A 21,638-nucleotide genomic window follows, 5' to 3' on the forward strand; every position below is an offset into this window, starting at 1 on the left:
AAAGTTTATTTCTCTGCATTCTCTAGACCCCATTTCTTTCTCCACAGTAAAAACTAAAGTAAAATATTAATTTATTTTCCTTCCCATCTCCTGGGATTCAGCACAAAGGAATATTGCTTGCAATTCTGGTCTCCTCCCCATTGGAAAGATGTTGTGAAACTTGAAAGGGTTCAGAAAAGATTTACAAGGATGTTGCCAGGGTTGGAGGATTTGAGCTATAGGGAGACGCTGAATAGGCTGGTGCTGTTTTCCCTGGAGCGTTGGAGGCGGAGGGCTGACCTTATAGATGTTAACAAAATTATGAGGGGCATGGATAGGATAAATAGACAAAGTCTTTTCCCTAGGGTCAGGGATTCCAGAACTAGAGGGCATAGGTTTAGGGTGAGAGGATATGGGCCAGGAGCTGGCAGGTGGGACGAGATTGGGTTGGGATATCTGGTCGGCATGGACGGGTTGGACCGAAGGGTCTGTTTCCATGCTGTATGTCTCTATGACTCTATAACTCTCACTGAACACTCCTGGTCCTGAGCCTCAATGCGAGTTCCCACTCTCCTACTGCCTTCCCTTGTGCTGCAGAGTTCAACAAGTGCAAACTCTGACCTCAGACACCACAGCACAAAGCTGACTGTTGTGTGGAACCTGATGTTTATTGAAATGTGCCTTGTGAATCTCATATGTCACTGACTTTCAGATAAAGGTGGGACATCATTACAAAAGGATCACAACAAAGAGTATTGATGGAATACAAATCCATTCCATGTAGGAATACTCCACAGGGCAGTTCCAGCACCGACCCACCTCAGACCCACCCCAGGATCTGTAATCCCTCCCACTGTCAATGTGCTCTGACCACATCAATGTGAAACATTCTGACCCAACATGACTGAGATTAAACAGAAATATAATCCATCACCAGGACCATCCCTGTCTCAGGCTGTACACGATTCATTCATTTCAAGTAAGATTAGAGAAAAGAACATTTAATCCCTGCCTCCCAGTGAAGGACCCAGCTCCCCGTCAACAGTTGAATTTAACCCCGTGTACGTTTTGAATTACGGATTTAAACTGATGTCACCAATGCCTCACAGAAATGGTTAATCAGGAATGAATCTGAAACACTGGGCAAAACTTGTGTTAAAAGGAACATGATCATCCAGGACTGCTCTGTCAGGGACAGTCAGAGTGACCAGAGCTGGAACCTACTGTCTGGTTAATGTGTGGTTTGAATGTTCATGTACGCATTCAGCAAACTATGAGGAAAACAAAGAGCATGTTGGTCTTCACTACAATGGGAGTGAAGAGTACGAATCTCTCACTTCAGTGGTAAATGTGAGATCACAATCTTTTGGTCTCTTTACATAAGGAAGGATGTACTTACCCTGTAGGGGAATGCAATGACTGTTCATGAGGCAGATAATAAACTACAAACATCCTGGTCCCCGAGCTTCTTCCCTCTCTTAAGAATCATATCCCTTACTTTATGTATAATTACTATAATAGATTATTGGCTAAAAGAGAGGCAAGGATGGCAGCTCAACATCCCTGGACACAGAGTTTTCAGGCAGGACAGAGAAGGGGATATAAAAAGGTGAGTGTGCCAGGAGCCTTACCAGGAGCACACTTGCAAAAATGAGGTCTTTCTGAGAGAGAAAGGTTGGAGTTCATCATAGCAAATAGGCAGGAGCATTATCAGTTGATGGTTCATTGTCATAGTCGAAGGGATTTTCCATAAGGAATGTAGAGACAGGTTGAAGATTTCCCATAAAACATCCAGGTTGTGTGTATTAGATCAGTATAAAATCCTGTGTTCAGGTTAATGGCAACTGCCTGTACAGAAAGTGAAAGAAAAAGGCTCTTTTAAGAAGTTCTTAGAACAGAGTATTAAGCTGTAGCTGTGGAGGTTGGGGGTGGTGGGGGGGGGGGGGGGGATGGTACATGGTGGAGAGAGAGAGAGAGAGAGAGAGAGACAGAGAGAGAGAGGAAATCTGTGAGTAACTGTGGTGACAGGGGTTGAGGTAGACTGGGAAATTAAAGTTGAAGTGTTCAAGCTGCAAGAGGGTTTTGGGTGTACATTTGAGTTAAGTTGACGAAAGCAAAAACATTCAAGTACTTTATGAGTCAACAGATCAGGTTCAAGGAATGTCAGATGTTTGGGTGTTGATGGAAAGACAGACCGACATCTCCTGAACCTGTTATGAAGTTGAAGGTGTACCTTTAAGAGAGAGTGAATGCCGGCATCTGTCATGTAACTGACTGCAGGCAGAAAGCAGAGTGGACAATTTGAAGATGTAATATTTGGGCTGTAACATAAGATACCTTGTTGTTTTCACAGCTGATTGAATTCAACCAATCAGTTTAACACTATGCCCCAAGATAGTTAAAAACCAATTGAATTTGAATTTGACAACATCAAACCAATGAGATGATCTGATGTCTTGGGGTATAAAAAGCAGGTATTTTGGACAGTTAGCCAGAGACAGAGAGCATCTACTGTCATGCAGAGTGCCTGCAACACTGCTCTCTAAAAGGTACCTTTCTCATATGAAACATCTTTCCAGCAGAATGCTGCAAATGACCCAGGGAAATCTGCAGAGGAGAACTGACACTGCTGCCTGGTTTTGAAAATTAATTTGCTGTAAATTTAATAGGGGCTATATCATTATAGAGTGGGAGGTAGATAAATAAAGGAGGTTGACAGTTGTCGATAAAGAATCAGTTTGTTTTTCTTTAAATAGTGAGCTTTGGGGTAGTTCTCTTACTTTGACAGATGGTGAGGTAATAAGCATTTCTGGGTGTTTGGTTGAATGAGTTGAAGGGTTTACCTTGTGTTATAACACCTGTCTACTATGGTATGTCTCAATGAGTGAAATGTTTAGTACTAACCACAACCGTTATTGTACAATCTTTCTTTTTGGTTTGCATTTAATATTGTCCTTCTTACCAGGAAGATTATTCCATGACACAAACTTTCTTACTCTGGAATTTGAGTCCAAATCCCAACAGTTAGGTAAATCCTTTCTTAGATTAGGAGACCATGCTAATCCAGGTTAAAGCCAAGATGTACCTTGTATATGAATAAAACAGTTTAAGACAGAGTTAAGCGTGATTGACTGTTATATGTCTGTAAAGGGAACAGAACTTTACAAAAAGAAATCATTTGGAAGCTTTAAGAAAAGTTATTTCCATTAGCCCCCATTTGCGATAGAAACTAAGAGCAAAATGTCCTGGTTCAAAGGGTTGGTTGTCTTCTTCCAAATCCTTCAGGAATTCAAGCACATGTTCTTCATATTGTTTCTCTTCCAGTTTCCTATCAATTGCCCTGCAATAGGAATATAGACATTTCATTCTCATTCCTCGTGACAAACCCTGCCTGGATCTGAGTAGATTAACAGCACGATATGAACAGGTGACAGCCATTCAGGCCATTGAGAACCCTCCACCATTCAGTGCAATCCCAGCTACAGGAATGTCATCAATAACCTCGCAGAATGGGCAGACATGTGGCAGATGGAATTTCGGACAGGGAAGTGTGAGGTGAGGCACTCTGGGAAGAGGGATGTTGGGAATCAATGATGGAAATGTACCAGGAACAGGGAGATCTGAGGGATATTGACCATTGAAAGATGCAGCACATATTAAGGAAGCATGGGGGACTTTGAGCTTCATTACTGGGGGTAGTGAGTACAAATGGGGGGAGATCATGCTGAAGCTTTGTAAACTGCTGGTTAGGTCACAGCTTAAGCATTGTGTGAAGTGATAATCACTCACACTTTAGGAACGATACTTGCACCTTGTGAGGATGCAGAGGGATTTTACCAATAGGTTTAGGGTGGAAAAGCTGGGAAATTTGTCCTTGGACAATTGGTTGGAGCTGTACCAGACAGTGACATGAGTTAGGTAAGAGAGACAAAGAAAAGCTGTTCTCGCTGACTCATGGGACAAGAATGAGAGGGAACCGTTTCTGAAGGTGATGTCAGGAGGATGTTTTAAAATCTTTATTCTTGGGCTATATGAGTATTTATTGCCCATCCCGACCTGCCCTTGAGAAGGTGGCATTTAGCTGCCTCCCAGACTACTTCTGTCTATTTGGTGTAGGTACATACACAATCCCGCTGGGGGGGGGGGGCGGGGGGGGGGAGTTGGGAGAGGGGGGGGCGGTGGTGTTCCAGGAATTTGACCCAGAGAAACAGAAAGGACGGTAATAAATTTCCAATTCAGGAATTTTCAGGTGGTGGTGATCTCACATATCTGCTGCCCCTTCTCCTTCAAGGTGAGACGGGGTGGGGGTGGGGGTGGGGGTGGGGGTGGGGGGGGGGGGCGGGGGGAGGGGTTCATCGCTTTGAAAGGTGCTATCTTCGTAGCAAAAGCAGAAAGTGCTGGAGAAACTCAGCAGGTCTGACAACATCTGTGGAGAAATAACCTGTGAGGAAGGATCACTGGACATGAAATGTTAACTTTGTTTCTCTCTCCACAGATGCTGCAAGAACTGCTGAGTTTCTCCAGAACTTTCCATTTCTGTTTTATATTCCCAACATCGCAGTTCTTTGTTTTATTTTGTTGTCGAAGGATTCCTCTTGAATTTCTGCAGTGCATCGTGACGATGGTACATATCGCAGCTACCATATGTCGGTGGAGAGAGTAGATGCTTGTGAATCTGATGCCAATCAAGTGAACTGCTTTGATGGGGATGGTGTCAAGCTGCTTGAGTGTTATTGGAGCTGCCCAATGGCAGTCAGGTGGGCAATATTCCATCACACTTTTGCCTTGTAGATAATGGACATGTTTTGAAGAGTTAATAGGTGAGTTATTTGTTGCAGGATACCTCTGACTTGTTCTTGTAGACACAGTAGGTAAATGACTAGTCCAGTTGATTTTTTGGTCAATGGGAACTCCCAGGATGTAGATAGTGGAGGATTCAGGGATAGTAACACCACTGAATGTCAAGTGACAATGGTCACTTTCTCCCCTGTTGGAGACAGTCATTGCCTATCATTTGTATTGAATGTTACTTCTCATTTGTCAGCCCAAGCCTGGATACTGCCCAGGTCTTGCTGCTTTGCACAAGTACTGCTTTAATATCTGATGAGTGACAAATGGTGCTGGACATTGTGTAATCATTACTGAATATCCCACTTCTGACCTTATAATGGAGGGAGGATTATTAATGAAACAGCTGAAGATGTTTGGGCCAAGGACATTATCCTGAGGAAGTCCTGTAGCGTTTTCCTGAACCTGAGATCACTGACCGATGTGTAACCCATTCAGTTAGTACTGGTTCCACTTCCCCAGGACCAGTCCCAATGTCCCAGGAATCTGCAACCCTCCCCTTACACCACCTTTCCAGCACGTGTTCAATTATAATCTCCTGGACTTTCTCCTCTGACTCACACGTGGCAATAGTAGTAATCCTGACATCACAACCTTTAAGGTCATACTTTCAACTTACTCCCTCATGCCCTTTATTCTGCATTTAGGACCTCATGCCATATTTTACCCTCTGTCATTGGGACCAATGTGTACCATGACCACTGGCTGTTCACCCTCCTCCTCCAGGATATCCCGTAGTCATTCTGAGACATCCTTGACCCAAACACCAAGGAGGCAGCATCCGATCCTGGAATCTCATTTGTTGCCAGAGAAACATCCATCTATTCCCCTTCCAGTTGAATCCCCGATAGCTATTACATTCTCACACTTGCCCCTCCTCTCCTTTGCTACAGGGTGAACCATGGGAAACAGATGTGGCTGTTACTGGTCCTCTCTGAGGGACCATTCCCCCTGACAGTATCCAAAGTGTCTGTTTTGCAGGAAATAGCCACAGGGGGTTCCTGCACTGCCTGCCCAGCCCCTTACTCTGCCTGGTGCTCACCCATTCCCTTTCTGCCTGTGGAATCTGAGCCTGCTGTGTGACCATCTCCCTGTGTGTATTGTTCACTATACTCTCAGCTTCATGGATGATCTACAGTGTCTCCAGACACTGCTCCAGTTCTGAAAGCTGAGCTTCAAGGAGCTGCAGCTGAGACCCTTCCTGCTCCCCTGCTGGCCCTGGGCACTGGAAATGTGGTCAGCTTCCCACGTAGAGCAGGAAGAGCACACCATGGCTTTGAGCTCTCCTGTCATGACTTACTGTTTTGATCAAGATCTACCCTGGCTCAATGGCGAGTGCAGGAGGGCATGCCAGGAGCAGCACCAGGCACATCTGTAAGTGAGGTGTCAAACTGGTGATGCTACAAACCAGGACTACATGCATGCCAAATACCACAAACAGCAAGTGATAGACAGAGCTAAGGGATCCCACAGCCAACAGATCAGATGGAAGCTCTGCAGTCCTGCCATATCCAGTTGTGAATGGTGGTGGACAATTAAACAGCTCACTGGAGGGAGAGGCTCCACAAATATTCCCTCTCCTCAGGGATGGGAGAGACCAGCAGATGAATGCAAAAGGACAAGGCTTTAGCATTTTCAGCAATCTTCACCAGCAGTGCCGAGTGGATAATCCATCTCTACCTTCTCCAGTGGTCCCCAGCATCACAGATGCTCATCTGAAGCCAATTTGATTTACTCCGCATCAATATCAAGAAATGGTTGGCGGCACTGGATACCACAAAGGCTGTGGGCCCTGACAACACTCTGGCAGTGGGACTGAAGACTCGTGCTCGTGAACATGCCACATCCCGAGCCAAGCTGTTCCAGTACAGCCACAGCACCACTGCCTTGTCTCCCTTCCCTTCCTGAGCAGCTTATTTAACGTGCAGCCTTTCACTGCCTTGAGCCAGATCTCCATCACTACAACATCATAATTGATGGTAATCTGTATCTGAAATGGTTCTGAAAAGATTTACAAGGATGTTGTCAAGGTTGGAGGATTGAAGTTATAGGCAGAGATTGAATAGGCAAGGGCTGTTTTCCCTGGAACATCAGAGGCTGAGGGGTGACCTTATAGAGGTTTATAAAATCATGAGGGGCATGGATAGGATAAACAGACAAAGTCTTTTCCCTGGGTGGGGGAGTCCAGAACTAGAGAACATAGGTTTAGGGTGAGAGGGGAAAGATATAAAACAGACATATGGAGCAACTTTTTCGTGCAGTGGGTGGTACGTGTATGGAATGAGCTATCAGAGGAAGTGGTGGAGGCTGGTACAATTGCAACATTTAAAAGGCATCTGGATGGGTCTATGAATAGGAAGGGTTTGGGGGATATGGGCTAGGTGCTGGCAGATGCTACTAGATTGGGTTGGGGTATCTGGTCGGCATTCACAAGTGCTGTACATCTCTCTGACTCTCTCTGTAACTCCCCAGCCTTCGTTATTATGTTCATACGTAACTCTGTTTTGGACTTCCTTCCTTTTGTCCCCTACTCTGACATCACCTATTCACTGAAGAGCTATACCAGACTCAGTGTGAGTTTTGTCTCTTCACAGATGCTGGTAGAGCTGCTGAGTTTGTATCACCCCTCAACACACTGGTTCCAGATGGTCTTACACATCTTTGTGGCTGGTGGGACTTGAACCAGGGCCTAAGGTAGGGACATTACCATTACAACATAAAGAGCCCTCCGTTAGGTTCGCCATTATATCAGCCGCTAAACTCACCTGACAAAGTTCCAACCATCAGATACACTTCCAAATTTAACCGTTGGATCTGTAGGTGCAGGTGGACTCTTGACTTGAGGAACTAGAAGCAGATAAACAATGTAGTTCTGTGAAATTGTTCCATTTACCACGTGGCCAGAAATTCCCCAAGGTGCAGTGACAGGAACAATTGTTTCTGTAAATAAAAGATATTTTACTCGGTGATCATTTGTGGTGTCACTGACAGTGAGTCAGAGGTTACAGGTGAGGGGTCAGGGTGACATTGCTGAAGTGGGGCAGACACTGATGTGACAGATTGAATAATAGCCTCACAGAGTGATACAGCACTGGGGGAGGGGACTCCTGAGCTGGCTGTTTGGTCGATTTTTAACCAGCTCATTACACTGACCTGCTCTTTTTACACCTACACACAAATTTTCCCTCATCGTGGAAACATTTATCTTTTGAATGTTGTGACTGAATTTGCTTCTATCACTATTTCAGGCAGTGCTTTCCAGATCACAATGCTACAGGAAACGTCATTCTCGTCTGACCAGACTGTAGATAGGGCTACTGTCTCATGAGAGAGAACTGGTGGTGGTTTAACCCGAGGGTCACCACACCTAATGTAAGGGGAGAGTTTGAGGAAGTTTTCCTTCATGGTGACCTCAGCCTGTGCAGGACATGAACCCATGCTGTTGGCATTAGGCTGCACCTCCAGCCGGCTGTACAACAAAGTCAGCTAACCAGTCCCTTGACAACAGCACATTGTTGTAACTGGATGTAGGTTTGCTCACTGAGCTAGAAGGTTTGTTTTCAGACGTTTCGTCACCATACCAGGTATTATCATCAGTGAGCCCCCAGATGAAGTATTAGTGGCATGGCCTGCTTTCTATGTTTAGGTTTCCTTGGGTTGGTGATATCATTTCCTGTGATGATGACATTTCCTTCTTACAATGGCTGAAATTCACATACTCTCATCATGAACACCTCTCCCACAGTTTCTCCCCCTTTACCCTTCATGGTTTTGAAGAGCTCTCTCCAATCACTTATTAACCCTTTCTGCTCTAAGGTAAGTAACCCCAACTTCTACAGTATCTCCACACAGAGGCCCTGCAGACTTGGTATCACTGCATTAAATCTCTCCAGCACTCCCCCAGTCAAATTTTGGGACATAGATATCTCACCTAGTTTGAACTTCCCAGCCAATTGGAGGTTAGAGACAAAAAGCCTGTAGCTGCTGGAATCCAAGGTCGACAACCAGGAGGCTGGGAGAACACACCGAGCCAGGCAGCATCAGGAGGTGAATTTGACACTTCAGGTGTAACCCTTCTTCAGGACTGTGGGTGGGTGTAAGGGGGAGCGGCAGACAAACGGAGTGGGAGGGGCAGAGTGTAAAGTGGGGATAGGTGAAGACAGGTAGAGGGTACCACCTGGTTGGTCAATGGGAGGAATGAATCTGGTTGGTGGCAGGGAGCAGGGGAAGGATTGGGGAGGGCTGGGAAGGGGGTCGGGGGAATGGGGCAGGAGATTATTTGAAATTGGAGAACTCAACATTGAGCCCTCCAGGCTGTAGGCTACCCTGGTAGAAGATGAGATATTGTTCCACAAATTTGCGGTGTGGTTTGTTGTGGGAATGGAGGAGGCCAAGGATAGTCATGTCAGAAAGGAAATGGGAAGGGGAATTAAAATGGGCGGTGGCTGGGAGGTCTGGTCAGCCCCTGCAGGCCCGGCTGCGATGCTCGGTGAACCATTCCCTAAGTTTATGTTCTGTCTCCTCAATGTAGAGAAGACGAGATTGTGAGCACCAGATACAGTAAACTAGGTTGGAGAAGGAGGTGAACCTCTGTCTCACCTGAAGGGACTGTTTGGCGCCAAGGATGGGAGGTGAGGGGGGCGGTATCTGGCAGGTTTTGCATCTTATCTGGTTGCAGGGGCAGGTACCTGGGGATTCGGGGGTTAGGTGGGTGGGGGGGGGGGGGGTTGTTGGGGAGAGTGGCATAAACCAAGGACTGTCTAAGGGAGTGGTCATTGCGGAAGGCAGAGAGGGGTGAGGAGGGGAACATGTTCTTGGTGGTGGGGTCTAGTTGGAGTTGGCACACATGTTTAAAGATGATACTTTTGATGCGGAGTCTGGTGGGGTGGTAGGTGAAGACAAGAGGGACCCTGTCTTTCCCGCGTTGTTAGGGAGAGGTTAGGGCAGTGGAGCAGGGAATGGAGGTGGTGCAGTGGAGGGCGATCTGGATGACAGAAGTGGGAAAAGCACGATTTTTCGAAATAGGTGGACATCTGGGATGCTCCCGCATGGCATGTCTCCTTGTCTGAGCAGATGTGGCGAAGGCAGAGGAATTGGGAGAATGGGATGGAGTTCTTGCAGGAGGGAGGAGGTGTAGTTGTGGGAGTCTGAGGGTTCAGAGGAAATGTCTGTCTGGAGACTGTCACCAGAGATTGAAATGGAGAGGTCACAAAAGGGGAGGGGGGTGTCCGAAATGGACCAAGTGAATTTGAGGGCGGGGTGGAAGCTGTGGGTGAAGTCGATGAACTGCTCCAGTTCAGCCTGGGAGCAGGACGCTGCAATGATTCAGTCATCACTGTAACAGCGGAAGAGTTGGTGCACAGTGCCTATGTACGGACTGAAGAGGGACTGTTCGATTATGGCTAACAAAGAGGTAGGTGTATCTGGGGCCCACCCAGGTGCCCAAGGCCACCTCCTGGACTTGAAGGAAATGGGAGGAGTTAAAGGGAAAGTTATTATAGGTGAGGATCAGTTTGGCAAGATGGAGGGGGACTGGATAGATCTGTTGGAGAGGAAGAAGCAGAGGGTCTGGAGACTGTCCTTGTCGGGTATGGATGTGTTTTAGGACTGCACGTCTATAGTGAGGATAAAGCACTTGTGGGCCAGGGAACTGGAAGTTGCTGAAAAGATGAAGAGTGTGGTTAGTGTCGCGGATGTAGGTAGGAAGTGACTAGACCAAAGGGGAGGAGGATGGAGTCGAGGTGGGACAAGAGGAGTTTGGTGGGGCAGGAGCATGCTGAGATGATGGGTTGGCTGGGGTAGTTGGGCTGGTGGATCTTGGGGAACAGATGGAACCAGGCAGTACGGGGCTGGGACAGAGGTTACAGGCAGTGGAGGGGAGATCACCACCAGAGGCAATGAGGGCTCGGACAGTGCAAGTGTTTTTGGCCTGTTGGGTTGCAGTGGGGTTATCTGCAAGGGGAAGGTAGGATGTGGTGTTGGAGAGTTGGCATCTGGCCTCTGTGACAGAGGTTCGATCTCCAGACCTTTGTCAACGGGTTTTGTGAACCAGGGTTGGTGCGGAGATAGTGGAGTGCTGCACGTTCGGAGGGGGTGAAGTTTGAGTGGGTGAGGGGTTGGAGAAAATGAGGCCGCTGATGTCATGTTGACGATCAGAATTCCCCTTCCCATTCCCTTTCCGACCTGACTGTCCTTGGCCTCCTCCATTGCCACAACAAACCAAACAACAAATTGGAGGAACAACACCTCATCTTCTGTCACGACAGCCTACAGCCCGGAGGACTCAACATTGAGTTCTCCAATTTCAAATAACCTCACTTCCCATCCCCTGACTCCCTTCCCAGTCTCTTCCCTTCCTTTCCACTCCTCCCAGACACCAACTGGATTCATTCTTCCCAATGACTAATCAGATTGTACTCTCTACCTGTCTTCACCTAACCCCACTTCACCACCCTGTGTCCACCACCCCCTTTGTCTGCAGCTTTATCTGAAGAAGGGTTTCACCCAAAACGTCGATGTCTCCACCTCCTGATGCTGCCTGGTTTGCTGTGTTTTTCCATCCTCTTGCTTGTCAGCCAATCAGAGGTATCGATTTGTTGAAGGCCCAGTCTGCTGACAGGGATCGGGAAGTGAGTGATATTTTGAGGAGGGATCACGGGGACAGGAACATGAGGGAAGGTGATTGGGTTAGGGCCTGGTGGTGGTTTTCAGCAGCGTCCCTGACCACTGTCTGTGCCTGTGATTGCCACAGATTGTGGCAAATCAAGGTCCAACCTGACCAGCAGATGCCCCACGAATAACTTTCAGGAAGGCTGCCATATTTCTCTCAAATCAGGTAAGTGGCAGCTTAAGGCTCTTAAATGGCCATAAATTGATCACTGAGAGACTTTAATTGGTCATTGGTTCAGGAAGGTTGAACATTGACCTTCCCACTAAGATTGTAATTGAGATGGCTGCAACCATAAGACCATCAGACATAGGAACAGTTTTAGGCTATTCGGCCCGTCAAGTCAGCTCCACCATTCAATCATGGCTGACATATTTCTCAAACCCATTATCCTGCTTTCTCCCCATAAGCCTTGATCCCTTAATCATAGGATAGATATTTCCTAATTATTTGTCACTTCTGCAGAGGGAATATCCCACTCAATGTTTCCGGTCATTGACCTTGCATCAGAACTGGACAGGAGTTTTAAAAGTGTTAGACACAATAATCAGTGCACAGGGGGTGAGCTGGTTTGTCGGGTTTGCAAAAATTTGATTATTTTGGTCCTACCTCTATTTGTTTGCGTCTATTGTGGTTCTGTTCGCCAAGCTGGGAATTTGTGTTGCAGACGTTTCGTCCCCTGTCTAGGTGACATCGTCAGTGCTTGGGAGCCTCCTGTGAGCGCTTCTGTGATCTTTCCTCCGGCATTTATAGTGGTTTGTCTCTGCCACTTCTGGTTGTCAGTTCTAGCTGTCCGCTGCAGTGGCCGGTATATTGGGTCCAGGTTGATGTGTTTATTGATAGAATCTGTGGATGAGTGCCATGCCTCTAGGAATTCCCTGGCTGTTCTCTGTTTGGCTTGTCCTATAATAGTAGTGTTGTCCCAGTCAAACTCATGTTGCTTGTCATCCGCGTGTGTGACTACTAAGGATAGCTGATCGTGTTGTTTCGTGGCTAGTTGGTGTTCATGGATACGGATCGTTAGCTGTCTTCCTGTTTGTCCTATGTAGTGTTTTGTGCAGTCCTTGCATGGGATTTTGTACACTACATAGTGGACCCAATATACCGGCCACTGCAGCAGACAGCTGGAACTGACAACCGGAAGCGGCAGAGACAAACCACTATAAATGCTGGAGGAAAGATCACAGAAGCGCTTCACAGGAGGGTCCCAAGCCCTGAGGATGTCACTTAGACAGGGGACGAAACGTCTGCAACACAAATTCCCAGCTCAGTGAACAGAACCACAACAACGAGCACCCGAGCTACAAATCTTCTCACAAATGTTTGAGCCTCTGTGTCACCCTGAATGTGATAGTGCCAGCATGAAGCCTAACTCCATGTCTCTACAGGATGGACCATGGATTGATGTCTGTGAGAGCTGTTGCAGCACGTGAGATCAAGATGAACAAGGTATTTGTAAGATGGTAGTTTCAGCTGACAATGTTTCCACACATCTTCAAACATCCCGCTTCTTTTTTTTCTTGGCCCGTGCTGGTGGGAATGAGTTGGTCAGTGATGCCTGAGGCAGAGAGGTGTACAACACAAAGGGAGCCAGGGATTAGGGAGACCTGCCCCCCCCCCCCCCCCCCCCCCCCCCAACTCTCCACAGCCCTGTACTGACTAATGGATCCACAGGACTGACCCACTGCCCAGACTACAGAGGTACTGACTCTCCCAACAGAGAACTCCCTGAGCAGGTGCCTCACTGTGGTCAATCCCCTGGACTGGTGTTCTAAGCTGTGCCTGATTTCCTGTACCAGGAACCCTGACTGAGTGTCTCCATGGCCTGCACTGAGGACTACTCCACTAAGACATAGCCATTTGGTTGCCGATCATGCAGTGTGTGTTTGCCATGGAAGATGCTGGCACTGAGAAATGGGGCAGGTATAAGATTGCAGCAATAATAAGGCATTGAACAACCTAGAATCCCCTCTAATTGGCAACTTGCTGCTGCCATGCAACTCAGCGAGTTGCTTGCTCGAGTTGAGGTTGGCTTCATGGGACTTCTCACCTGATAGCCCAGATCCTGAGAAGAGTCTGCTCACTGTTTGAAATACACTTCCCACTTCCCAGATTGTAGGACCACAGAGCTGTATTTAATAAAGCAGTTTCCAAATTAACAATGTGATCAAGCACCCCTCTGGGATTCACATTGGCAAATTCATTAGGAAATGTATCAGTCTGTGGAGAAGGTTTCAGACAAGACTAGTTCGAGACTAAAGGAGTGTTTTATATTTTGTTGCAATTTAAGGGAATATGCAATGTACCTTCAGCATTGTTAAACGCTGAATAATTGAGAAGAATTTTCAAGCCAGTATCCATTGCATGAACCAGATCCATATCATCAACCTTTGTTTCAATCCATTGGATGGCTGGATATTGCATCTCTTTATAATTCTAATACAAGAAGAGAAATTGCATTATCACACGAGAAAACTAACCTGACGCCAAAAAAAACATCAAATGAGAAAATTGTCATAAAGTTTAAGGACTACTTTAGGTTTTTTTTGGACTGTGAACTAAAATGGGGAAGGGTACTCCTTGAGACTAAGGAAACTATGTCAGAAGATATTTGCAGTTTTAGGAATAAGTTACTGGAACACATTGAGTTTATGGAATCAGAAGTAAGCACAGAAACAGACCTTTCTGTCCAACTTATCTGTGCCAATCAGATATCCTAAACCTGTTCCATTTGCCAGCACTTGGCCCATATCCCTCTAAACCCTTCCTATTCATGTAGCCATCCAGATGCCTTTCAAATGTTGTTATTATACCTGCCTTCGCCACTTCCTCTGGCAGCTCATTCCATACATGCACCTCCCTCTGTGTGAAAAGGTTAAAAGGTCCATTTTAATTTTTTCCCCTCTCACCTTAAACCTACGCTCTCAAGTTCTGGACTCCCCTATCGCCAGAGAAAAGACCTTGTTGATTTATCCTATCCAAGCCCCTCATGATTTTATAAACTCCTAAGGTCACCCCTCAGCCTCTGACGCTCCAGGGAAAACAGCCCCACCCTTTTAAGCCTCTCCTTCTACCTCAAATCCTCCAACTCTGGCAACATCCTTGTAAATCTTTTCTGAACCCTTTCAAGTTTCACAGCATCTCTCAGACAGGAGAGAGACCAGAATTGCACGCAATATTCGACAAGTGGCCTAACCAATGTCCTGCACAGCCGCAACATGACCTTCCAACTCCTGTACTCAATACTCTGACCAATAAAGGAAAGCGTACCAAATGGCGCCTTCACTATCCTATCCACATGCGACTCTACTTTCAAGGAACTATGAACCTGCACTCCAAGGTCCCTTTGTTCAGCAACACTCCCGAGGACCTTACTATTAAGTGGAAAAGTCCTGCTCTGATTTGCCTTTTCAAAATGTAGCACCTCACATTTATCTAAATTAAACCAATCTGCCATTCATTAGCCCATTAGCTTGATTTGGTGCATTGCTCCAACAACATTCAAGAAGCTTGACACCATCTTGGAAAACACAACCCGTTTGATTCTTGTGCCTGTTCCAAGCCCTCCGTTTTTGCCTCTCCAGACGTCCCCAACAGTACCCTTCCACTGACACTCTCATTTGTTTGGCCGAACTGGTCCTCACCCTTAACAATTTCTCCTTTGAATCCTCCCACTTCCTCCAGACCAAAGGCGTAGCCATGGGCACACGTATGGGCCCCAGCTATGCCTGTCTCTTCGTTGGCTATGTAGAACAGTTGATCTTCCGTAATTACACCGGCACCACTCCCCACCTCTTCCTCCGCTACATTGATGATTGCATTGGCGCCACCTCGAGGAGGTTGAGCAATTCATCAACTTCACCAACACATTCCACCCTGACCTTAAATTTACCTGGACTATCTCTGACACCTCGCTCCCCTTCCTGGACCTCTCCATCTCCATTAGTGACGACCGACTTGACACTGACATTTTTTACAAACCCACCGACTCCCACAGCTACCTGGATTACACCTCTTCCCACCCTATCTCTTGCAAAAATGCCATCCCGTATTCCCAATTTCTCCGCCTCCGCCGTATCTGCTCCCAGGAGGACCAGTTCCACCATAGGACACACCAGATGACCTCCTTCTTTAGAGACCGCAATTTCCCTTCCCACGTGGTTAAAGATGCCCTCCAACGCACCTCGTCCACATCCCGCACCTCCGCCCTCAGACCCCACCCCTCCAACCGTAACAAGGACAGAACGCCCCTGGTGCTCACCTTCCACCCTACAAACCTTCGCATCAACCAAATCATCCACCGACATTTCCGCCACCTCCAAAAAGACCCCACCACCAGGGATATGTTTCCCTCCCCACCCCTTTCCGCCTTCCGCAAAGACCGTTCCCTCCGTGACTACCTGGTCAGGTCCACACCCCCCTACGACCCACCCTCCCATTCTGGCACTTTCCCCTGCCACCACAGGAACTGTAAAACCTGTGCCCACACCTCCTCCCTCACCTCGATCCAAGGCCCTAAAGGAGCCTTCCACATCCATCAAAGTTTCACCTGCACATCCACTAATATCATTTATTGTATCCGTTGCTCCCGATGTGGTCTCCTCTACATTGGGGAGACTGGGCGCCTCCTAGCAGAGCGCTTTAGGGAACATCTCCGAGACACCCGCACCAATCAACCAAACCGCCCTGTGGCCCAACATTTCAACTCCCCCTCCCACTCTGCCGAGGACATGGAGGTCCTGGGCCTCCTTCACCGCCGCTCCCTCACCACCAGATGCCTGGAGGAAGAATGCCTCATCTTTCGCCTCGGAACACTTCAACCCCAGGGCATCAATGTGGACTTCAACAGCTTCCTCATTTCCCCTTCCCCCACCTCACCCTAGTTTCAAACTTCCAGCTCAGCACTGTCTCCTTGAATTGTCCGACCTGCCTATCTTCTTTTCCACCTATCCACTCCACCCTCTCCTCCTTGACCTATCACCTTCATCTCCTCCCCCACTCACCCATTGTACTCCATGCTACTCTCTCCCCACCCCCACCCTCCTCTAGCTTATCTCTCCATGCTTCAGGCTCACTGCCTTTATTCCTGATGAAGGGCTTTTGCCCGAAACGTCGATTTCGCTGCTCGTTGGATGCTGCCTGAACTGCTGTGCTCTTCCAGCACCACTAATCCAGTATTTGGTTTTCAGCATCTGCAGTCATTGTTTTTACATTACTGGCAACATCCACTCTCTATTCTCTATCGATGCATCATGGCAATAGGGTGTACAGTGTTACCGGTTAATGTTTCTCTAACCTCCACAATTACTGCAATGAATGTTCAGTGAATTACCTCCAAGTACATGCTTCATTAGAAAAAGAGAGCAGAACTGCATACAGCACTCTGGACGCAGTCTCACCAAAGCCCCTTGTACTAGGGCAATGAGACCTCCTCATTCTTGCTCTTCAACTCTCTTTCAATAAAGGCCTTTATTCAACATTCCATGTTTTAAAGTGTATTCTTTCTGTGAATGTGGGTATTATTGGCAAGCCCCTCCGTTGTTGCCTGTCCATCTCTTTGATCTGAGTGACTTGCCAAACCATTTCGAAGAGCATTTAAGAGTGGTGCGCATTACTGTGGATAAAGTCACAAGTAGACTAGCCCAGGCAAAAATAGCAGATTTCCTGTTCTATCGGCTTTGAGTGAACCAGATGTGGTTTACAATAATTGATAATAATTCCATGGTCACCACAGCAGAGAGTAGATTTTCAAACCCAATTCTAGCCATCAATATGGGATTTGAATCTGTGACCCCAAAGCAGTTGCAACAAAACAAAATACTGCAAATGTTGGAAATCTAAAATCAAAATAAAAAAATCACTCGACAAGTTCAGCAGGTCTGGCAGTATCTGTGGAAAGAGCGTTCGTGTTTCGAATCCGATAGGACTCATTTTCAGGAATAGTCATATCAAACTTAAACATTTACTCTGTTCCTCTCTCCACAAATGCTGTCAGACCTAATATGTTTCTCCATCAGTTTCAGTGTTTATTTCTCCAAAGCATGAGATTGTCCCTCTGAATTATTGGTCACTATGCCACCATCTTCCCCGTCCTGATCGTTTGCCGTGCCTTTATGCCAACCTGCTGAGTTTCATGTCCTGGACATCCAACTATCCCTGAACACCAACATTGAAAATTCTTTTCACAGATGAAAACAATTGACTCATACGTGGGATGAGGGCATTACTGAACCAGATGGGTTTTTCCCAACAATTGACAATTGACATCACAGAATCTTAATTTCGGATGATTATTGAATTTAAATTCCACCATCTGCCATGGCGAGATTCAAACCCAGAACATTTCCTGTGTCTCGGGATTAAGAGTCAGGCGATAATACCTCAAGGCCATCAGCTCTCCATTTAATTCACCTTCTGATCTAATTCTTTGATGAAAGTGAATAACTTTACATTTTCCCCCATTATACTCCATCTGCCCATGTGTTGCCCATTCACTTAACCTACCTGGCAGATTCCTATTATCCTCTCAGCAGCTAAAATCTCCACCTGGCTTCACAACAGCAAACGTAAATACTTGACACTCAGTCCTATCATATAGATTGGAAATAGCTCAGGCCCCAACATTGATGGTTACAACACTCCACTAGCTGACAGTCTACCAACTTAGACACATCCTGTCTAGCCTTACCCTTTGGTATCAAGCTCTTTAAATCTTAGCTGCCCAATTCCCGACAGCAGCTTGTTTATGAATCTACCCATGCCATTGAAACCGAGACAGATTGATTAGATTAGATTCCCTACAGTGTGGAAACAGGCCATTTGGTCCCAACAGTCCACACAGACCCTCCAAAGAGTAACCCACCCAGACCCATTTCCTTCTGACAAATGCGCCAAACACTATGGAGCAATTTAGCACGGCCAATCCACCTGACCTGCACATCTTAGGATTGTGGGAGGAAACCCACACAGACACGGGGAGAATGTGCAAACTCCACACAGACAGTCGCCCGAGGCTGGAATTGAACCTGTGTCCCTGGCACTGTGAGGCAGCAGTGCTAACCACTGAGCCACCGTGCTGTCCTCGCACTAACCTTCACACTTCAATTTCTCCAGCAATGATGATATCCTTAAAACCAGACACAGAGTAGGGAACACAACCTTCAGACTACTCAATGGTGACTACACAGAATATAATTTATCTCCCTTACTGTTCTCATCTCCAACACAAACAGGTTGCCCTCTCACCCAGCATTTGCATGGCTACTTTCTCCACAGAGTCATTGTCTGTTTGTCCTTCACCCTGCTGTCCTTGTTCTCTGTGACTGATGTCACACTAACTTCCCTGTTTCCTCTCTCCCTCCAGTCTTGAACACCACTGTTACAGCTGTTCTGTTCTAAACTGCTGATGCTGTTAGAGAATCTGGGCAGTATAGAAGATCACAAACCATTGGACCCAGTAATCCTACAGTCAACTTCTTTAAGAATCCGAGGATGCAGGTTACCAAGTGCTGGGAATTTATCAGGTATTTTATCCTGGAGATTTTCTCATATTTACTCTCTATATCGAGTATTCCACAACCTCTTCAGATCTTTGGTATCCCGCTATTCAGTTTTTAATAAAATATTTTTGTGTGAAGACAGAATCAATGTGTGTGTTTTATATTCCTCCCACTTCCCTCTTCCGTGTTATTTTCCTACCTTTGCTTCTCAGGGTTTAAAATTATTTTTACTTCTGTCTTTTCTGCTTGTGCAAGCTCTTATAATCTGTAAATTCCTGTCTGGTATGCTGCCACAGTCCATTATTCCCTTTCTTTTTAATATTCTGTCATCACTTGTTTCGGACTACATCTGTCCAGATATGTACATTTACTGGAACTTTCAGAAGAGTCCCTTCTTTAATCTAATATTACCCTGAATTAATTTGGTCAGACATTGGTTGATCAGTTTTCCTGTGGAGTTTGTGTTTCTCAATGGAATATGTCCACATAAAAAATAATGCAAAATTATTCAAGTATTTGCTAATGTTTGTCACACTCCATACCTTCTCCTGTCCATTAACCAATCCACGGTGACCCCAACATGGTCTGAGAGTCGTATCTCAGAGCTGACTTACCTTCTGTTTGCAGCCTGTTGTATTGATATGACTTTGCAGCTGTCCAGGATTGGGGAAGGGGGAGATTCCACTCACAACCAGCCTTGGCCTCTTCTATACAGAACACAGAGACCTTCAGCCTGTGATCAGCTGCCTTTCAGAAACAGGGTTAGATTGAGTGAAGACAGGAGCAGTAGGAGAGCTCCCTGACTCTACAGTCCTTGTGTTGTCCCCCACAATCCCCCTCTCTGTGAGCAGACTGACCCCTCCCTTCACCTGCTGCTGGAGATGGAAGCCCTGATATTCTTCTTACTGCACAAGCTGGCAGTGGGAGCCAGGCAGGGGATGGCAGCTCATGTAGAAAGTGTTAATGAGGCCCGAGGAGTAATTTCAGTCCAGCCTCATGGTTCAGGGTTGGGATGTGCACTGTCGGTGCACTGCAGGTTAGGAATAATTTCCACTGGTACAAACATGACAGAACAGAGGAAACTCTCAGCTGTACTGACCTTGTCCTGGATGAGTTGTTCTGGCTCTGGACAGTCAACACGAGTACAGAGGTCAATCATCTCCTGCTCCATGTCCTTAGCAGCAATTTGATGCCCAAAGAGGACAGACACAGTCAAGAAGACTCTCAGCATCTTGGTGTTCTCTCAGATCACTGGTGAACACACTGACTGACTCTCAGCACCTTCAGGTGGATCTGCAGTTTGAACACTGAGCTCCAATCTTTATAAACTGTTCGATGAAGATGATTTTGAATACAGTTTCGCTGTGACATGTGTTGGGGAAATGCTCCAACTCATTGACTATGTAAAATATTCCTTGTTCTAACTTTGGAATGGATTCACAAACCATTAACCCTCTGTCTGTTGGTTCATGGAAACTTTGAAACCTGGGAAAACGAGTTTTGTAATTGCTATCACTCGTCACTGCTGTGCTGACACTTACTCTCCCCTGGTTACTGTTTCTGGTGGTGGCGTATCTATGGTCATAATTCATTTATTTCTAACAATTGAAGAGGACCAACAGCTCTGGGTAAAAGGCAGGAGAATGAGGTTGAGAAACATCAGCCATGATCGAATGGCGGAGCAGACACAATGGGCTGAGTGGCCTAATTCTGCTCCTATATCTAACGATGTTCTGTTTAGGTACATTGGCCGTGGTACATTGTCATGCAGTATCCAGGGATGTGTCGGCTAAATGGGTTAGCCAAGTTAAACGTGGAGTTATGGGAATAGAGTGAGGGGTTAGATCCAGGTGAGATGCCCTTCAGAGGGTTGGTCCTGAATGAATGGGACAAATAGCCCCTTTCCATACAGTAGTAATGCTATGATTCTATGTCTTATGAATTACTAGATATGAATTACTTTGAAGAAGAGATGGAATGTGATGCAGTCAAACTGGCTGATAGCACAAACATCACTGGGAAAGCAAATTGGGTGGACGTTATGGCCACGTGAATGCAGCTGTAAGACCAAAAGATAGAGGAACAGAATTTGCTCAAATCCTTCACATATTCCACTCTTCAAAATATTCCAAATTTAAACGAACGTGTTCCCTTTAGAACTTGTCACCTCCTGAGATCTACCTCTGTGTGGAATCATTCTTGCTGTGAACTGAATAATTAATACTTCAGGAACTTCGACTGATACAAACCCTTTAGCTACCCCTTTCCTCCTCTTCTATCAATTCTTGGGGAGCAGCTATTTAGTGATGTCCTTCATAAAAGTTCCGACAAGAACTTAACAATCCCATGGCCTGTCTTGCACATTGACAGGCCATGACAGTCTGTTCTGTCCATTGGACCATGGGGAAGTTCCCATTTTTATTTGGGATGCCTTTAAAAACAACGTCTTCCAGCAATTGTGAAGTAAAGCCCTCTGTATTCCTGAACAGCTCCCCCCCAAGGTGATCAGAACACTGTTCATAGATTAGATCACTGAACAGCTTCTTAAACTTCATGTTAAGTTCCCCACTGAGTGCTTGAATAACACTGTTTATCAATTTATTTATCAGTACCAATTTCCAAAACATTCACAAACACTTAGTCTC

General features: G+C 46.3%; 1 protein-coding gene across 1 annotated transcript; it reads right to left on the minus strand.

Moving 5' to 3' along the window:
* Positions 1-3,153: 3,153 nt before the first annotated feature.
* LOC140454041 (heme-binding protein 2-like) lies at positions 3,154-20,224 on the minus strand. Its single transcript, XM_072548999.1, has 4 exons — positions 20,093-20,224; positions 13,801-13,930; positions 7,593-7,767; positions 3,154-3,319 (listed from the first exon to the last, which is right to left on the minus strand). Exons 1-4 carry the CDS (start codon positions 20,222-20,224, stop codon positions 3,154-3,156), a joined length of 603 nt encoding a protein of 200 aa, XP_072405100.1.
* Positions 20,225-21,638: the final 1,414 nt, after the last annotated feature.

The sequence above is a fragment of the Chiloscyllium punctatum genome, chromosome 3, assembly GCF_047496795.1.
Source record: "Chiloscyllium punctatum isolate Juve2018m chromosome 3, sChiPun1.3, whole genome shotgun sequence".
In the NCBI taxonomy this organism is placed as follows: domain Eukaryota; kingdom Metazoa; phylum Chordata; class Chondrichthyes; order Orectolobiformes; family Hemiscylliidae; genus Chiloscyllium; species Chiloscyllium punctatum.

What these genes read in the sequence shown, in the direction of transcription:
- LOC140454041 (XM_072548999.1), bottom strand. Translation starts at nt 20,224, where the DNA reads ATGCTGAGAGTCTTCTTGACTGTGTCTGTCCTCTTTGGGCATCAAATT. An exon ending in AGCGTTTAACAATGCTGAAG is followed by an intron (nt 7,768 to 13,800) that starts GTACATTGCATA and finishes TTTTATTTACAG; the next exon opens with AAACAATTGTTCCTGTCACT. An exon ending in GATGGTTGGAACTTTGTCAG is followed by an intron (nt 3,320 to 7,592) that starts GTGAGTTTAGCG and finishes TTCCTATTGCAG; the next exon opens with GGCAATTGATAGGAAACTGG.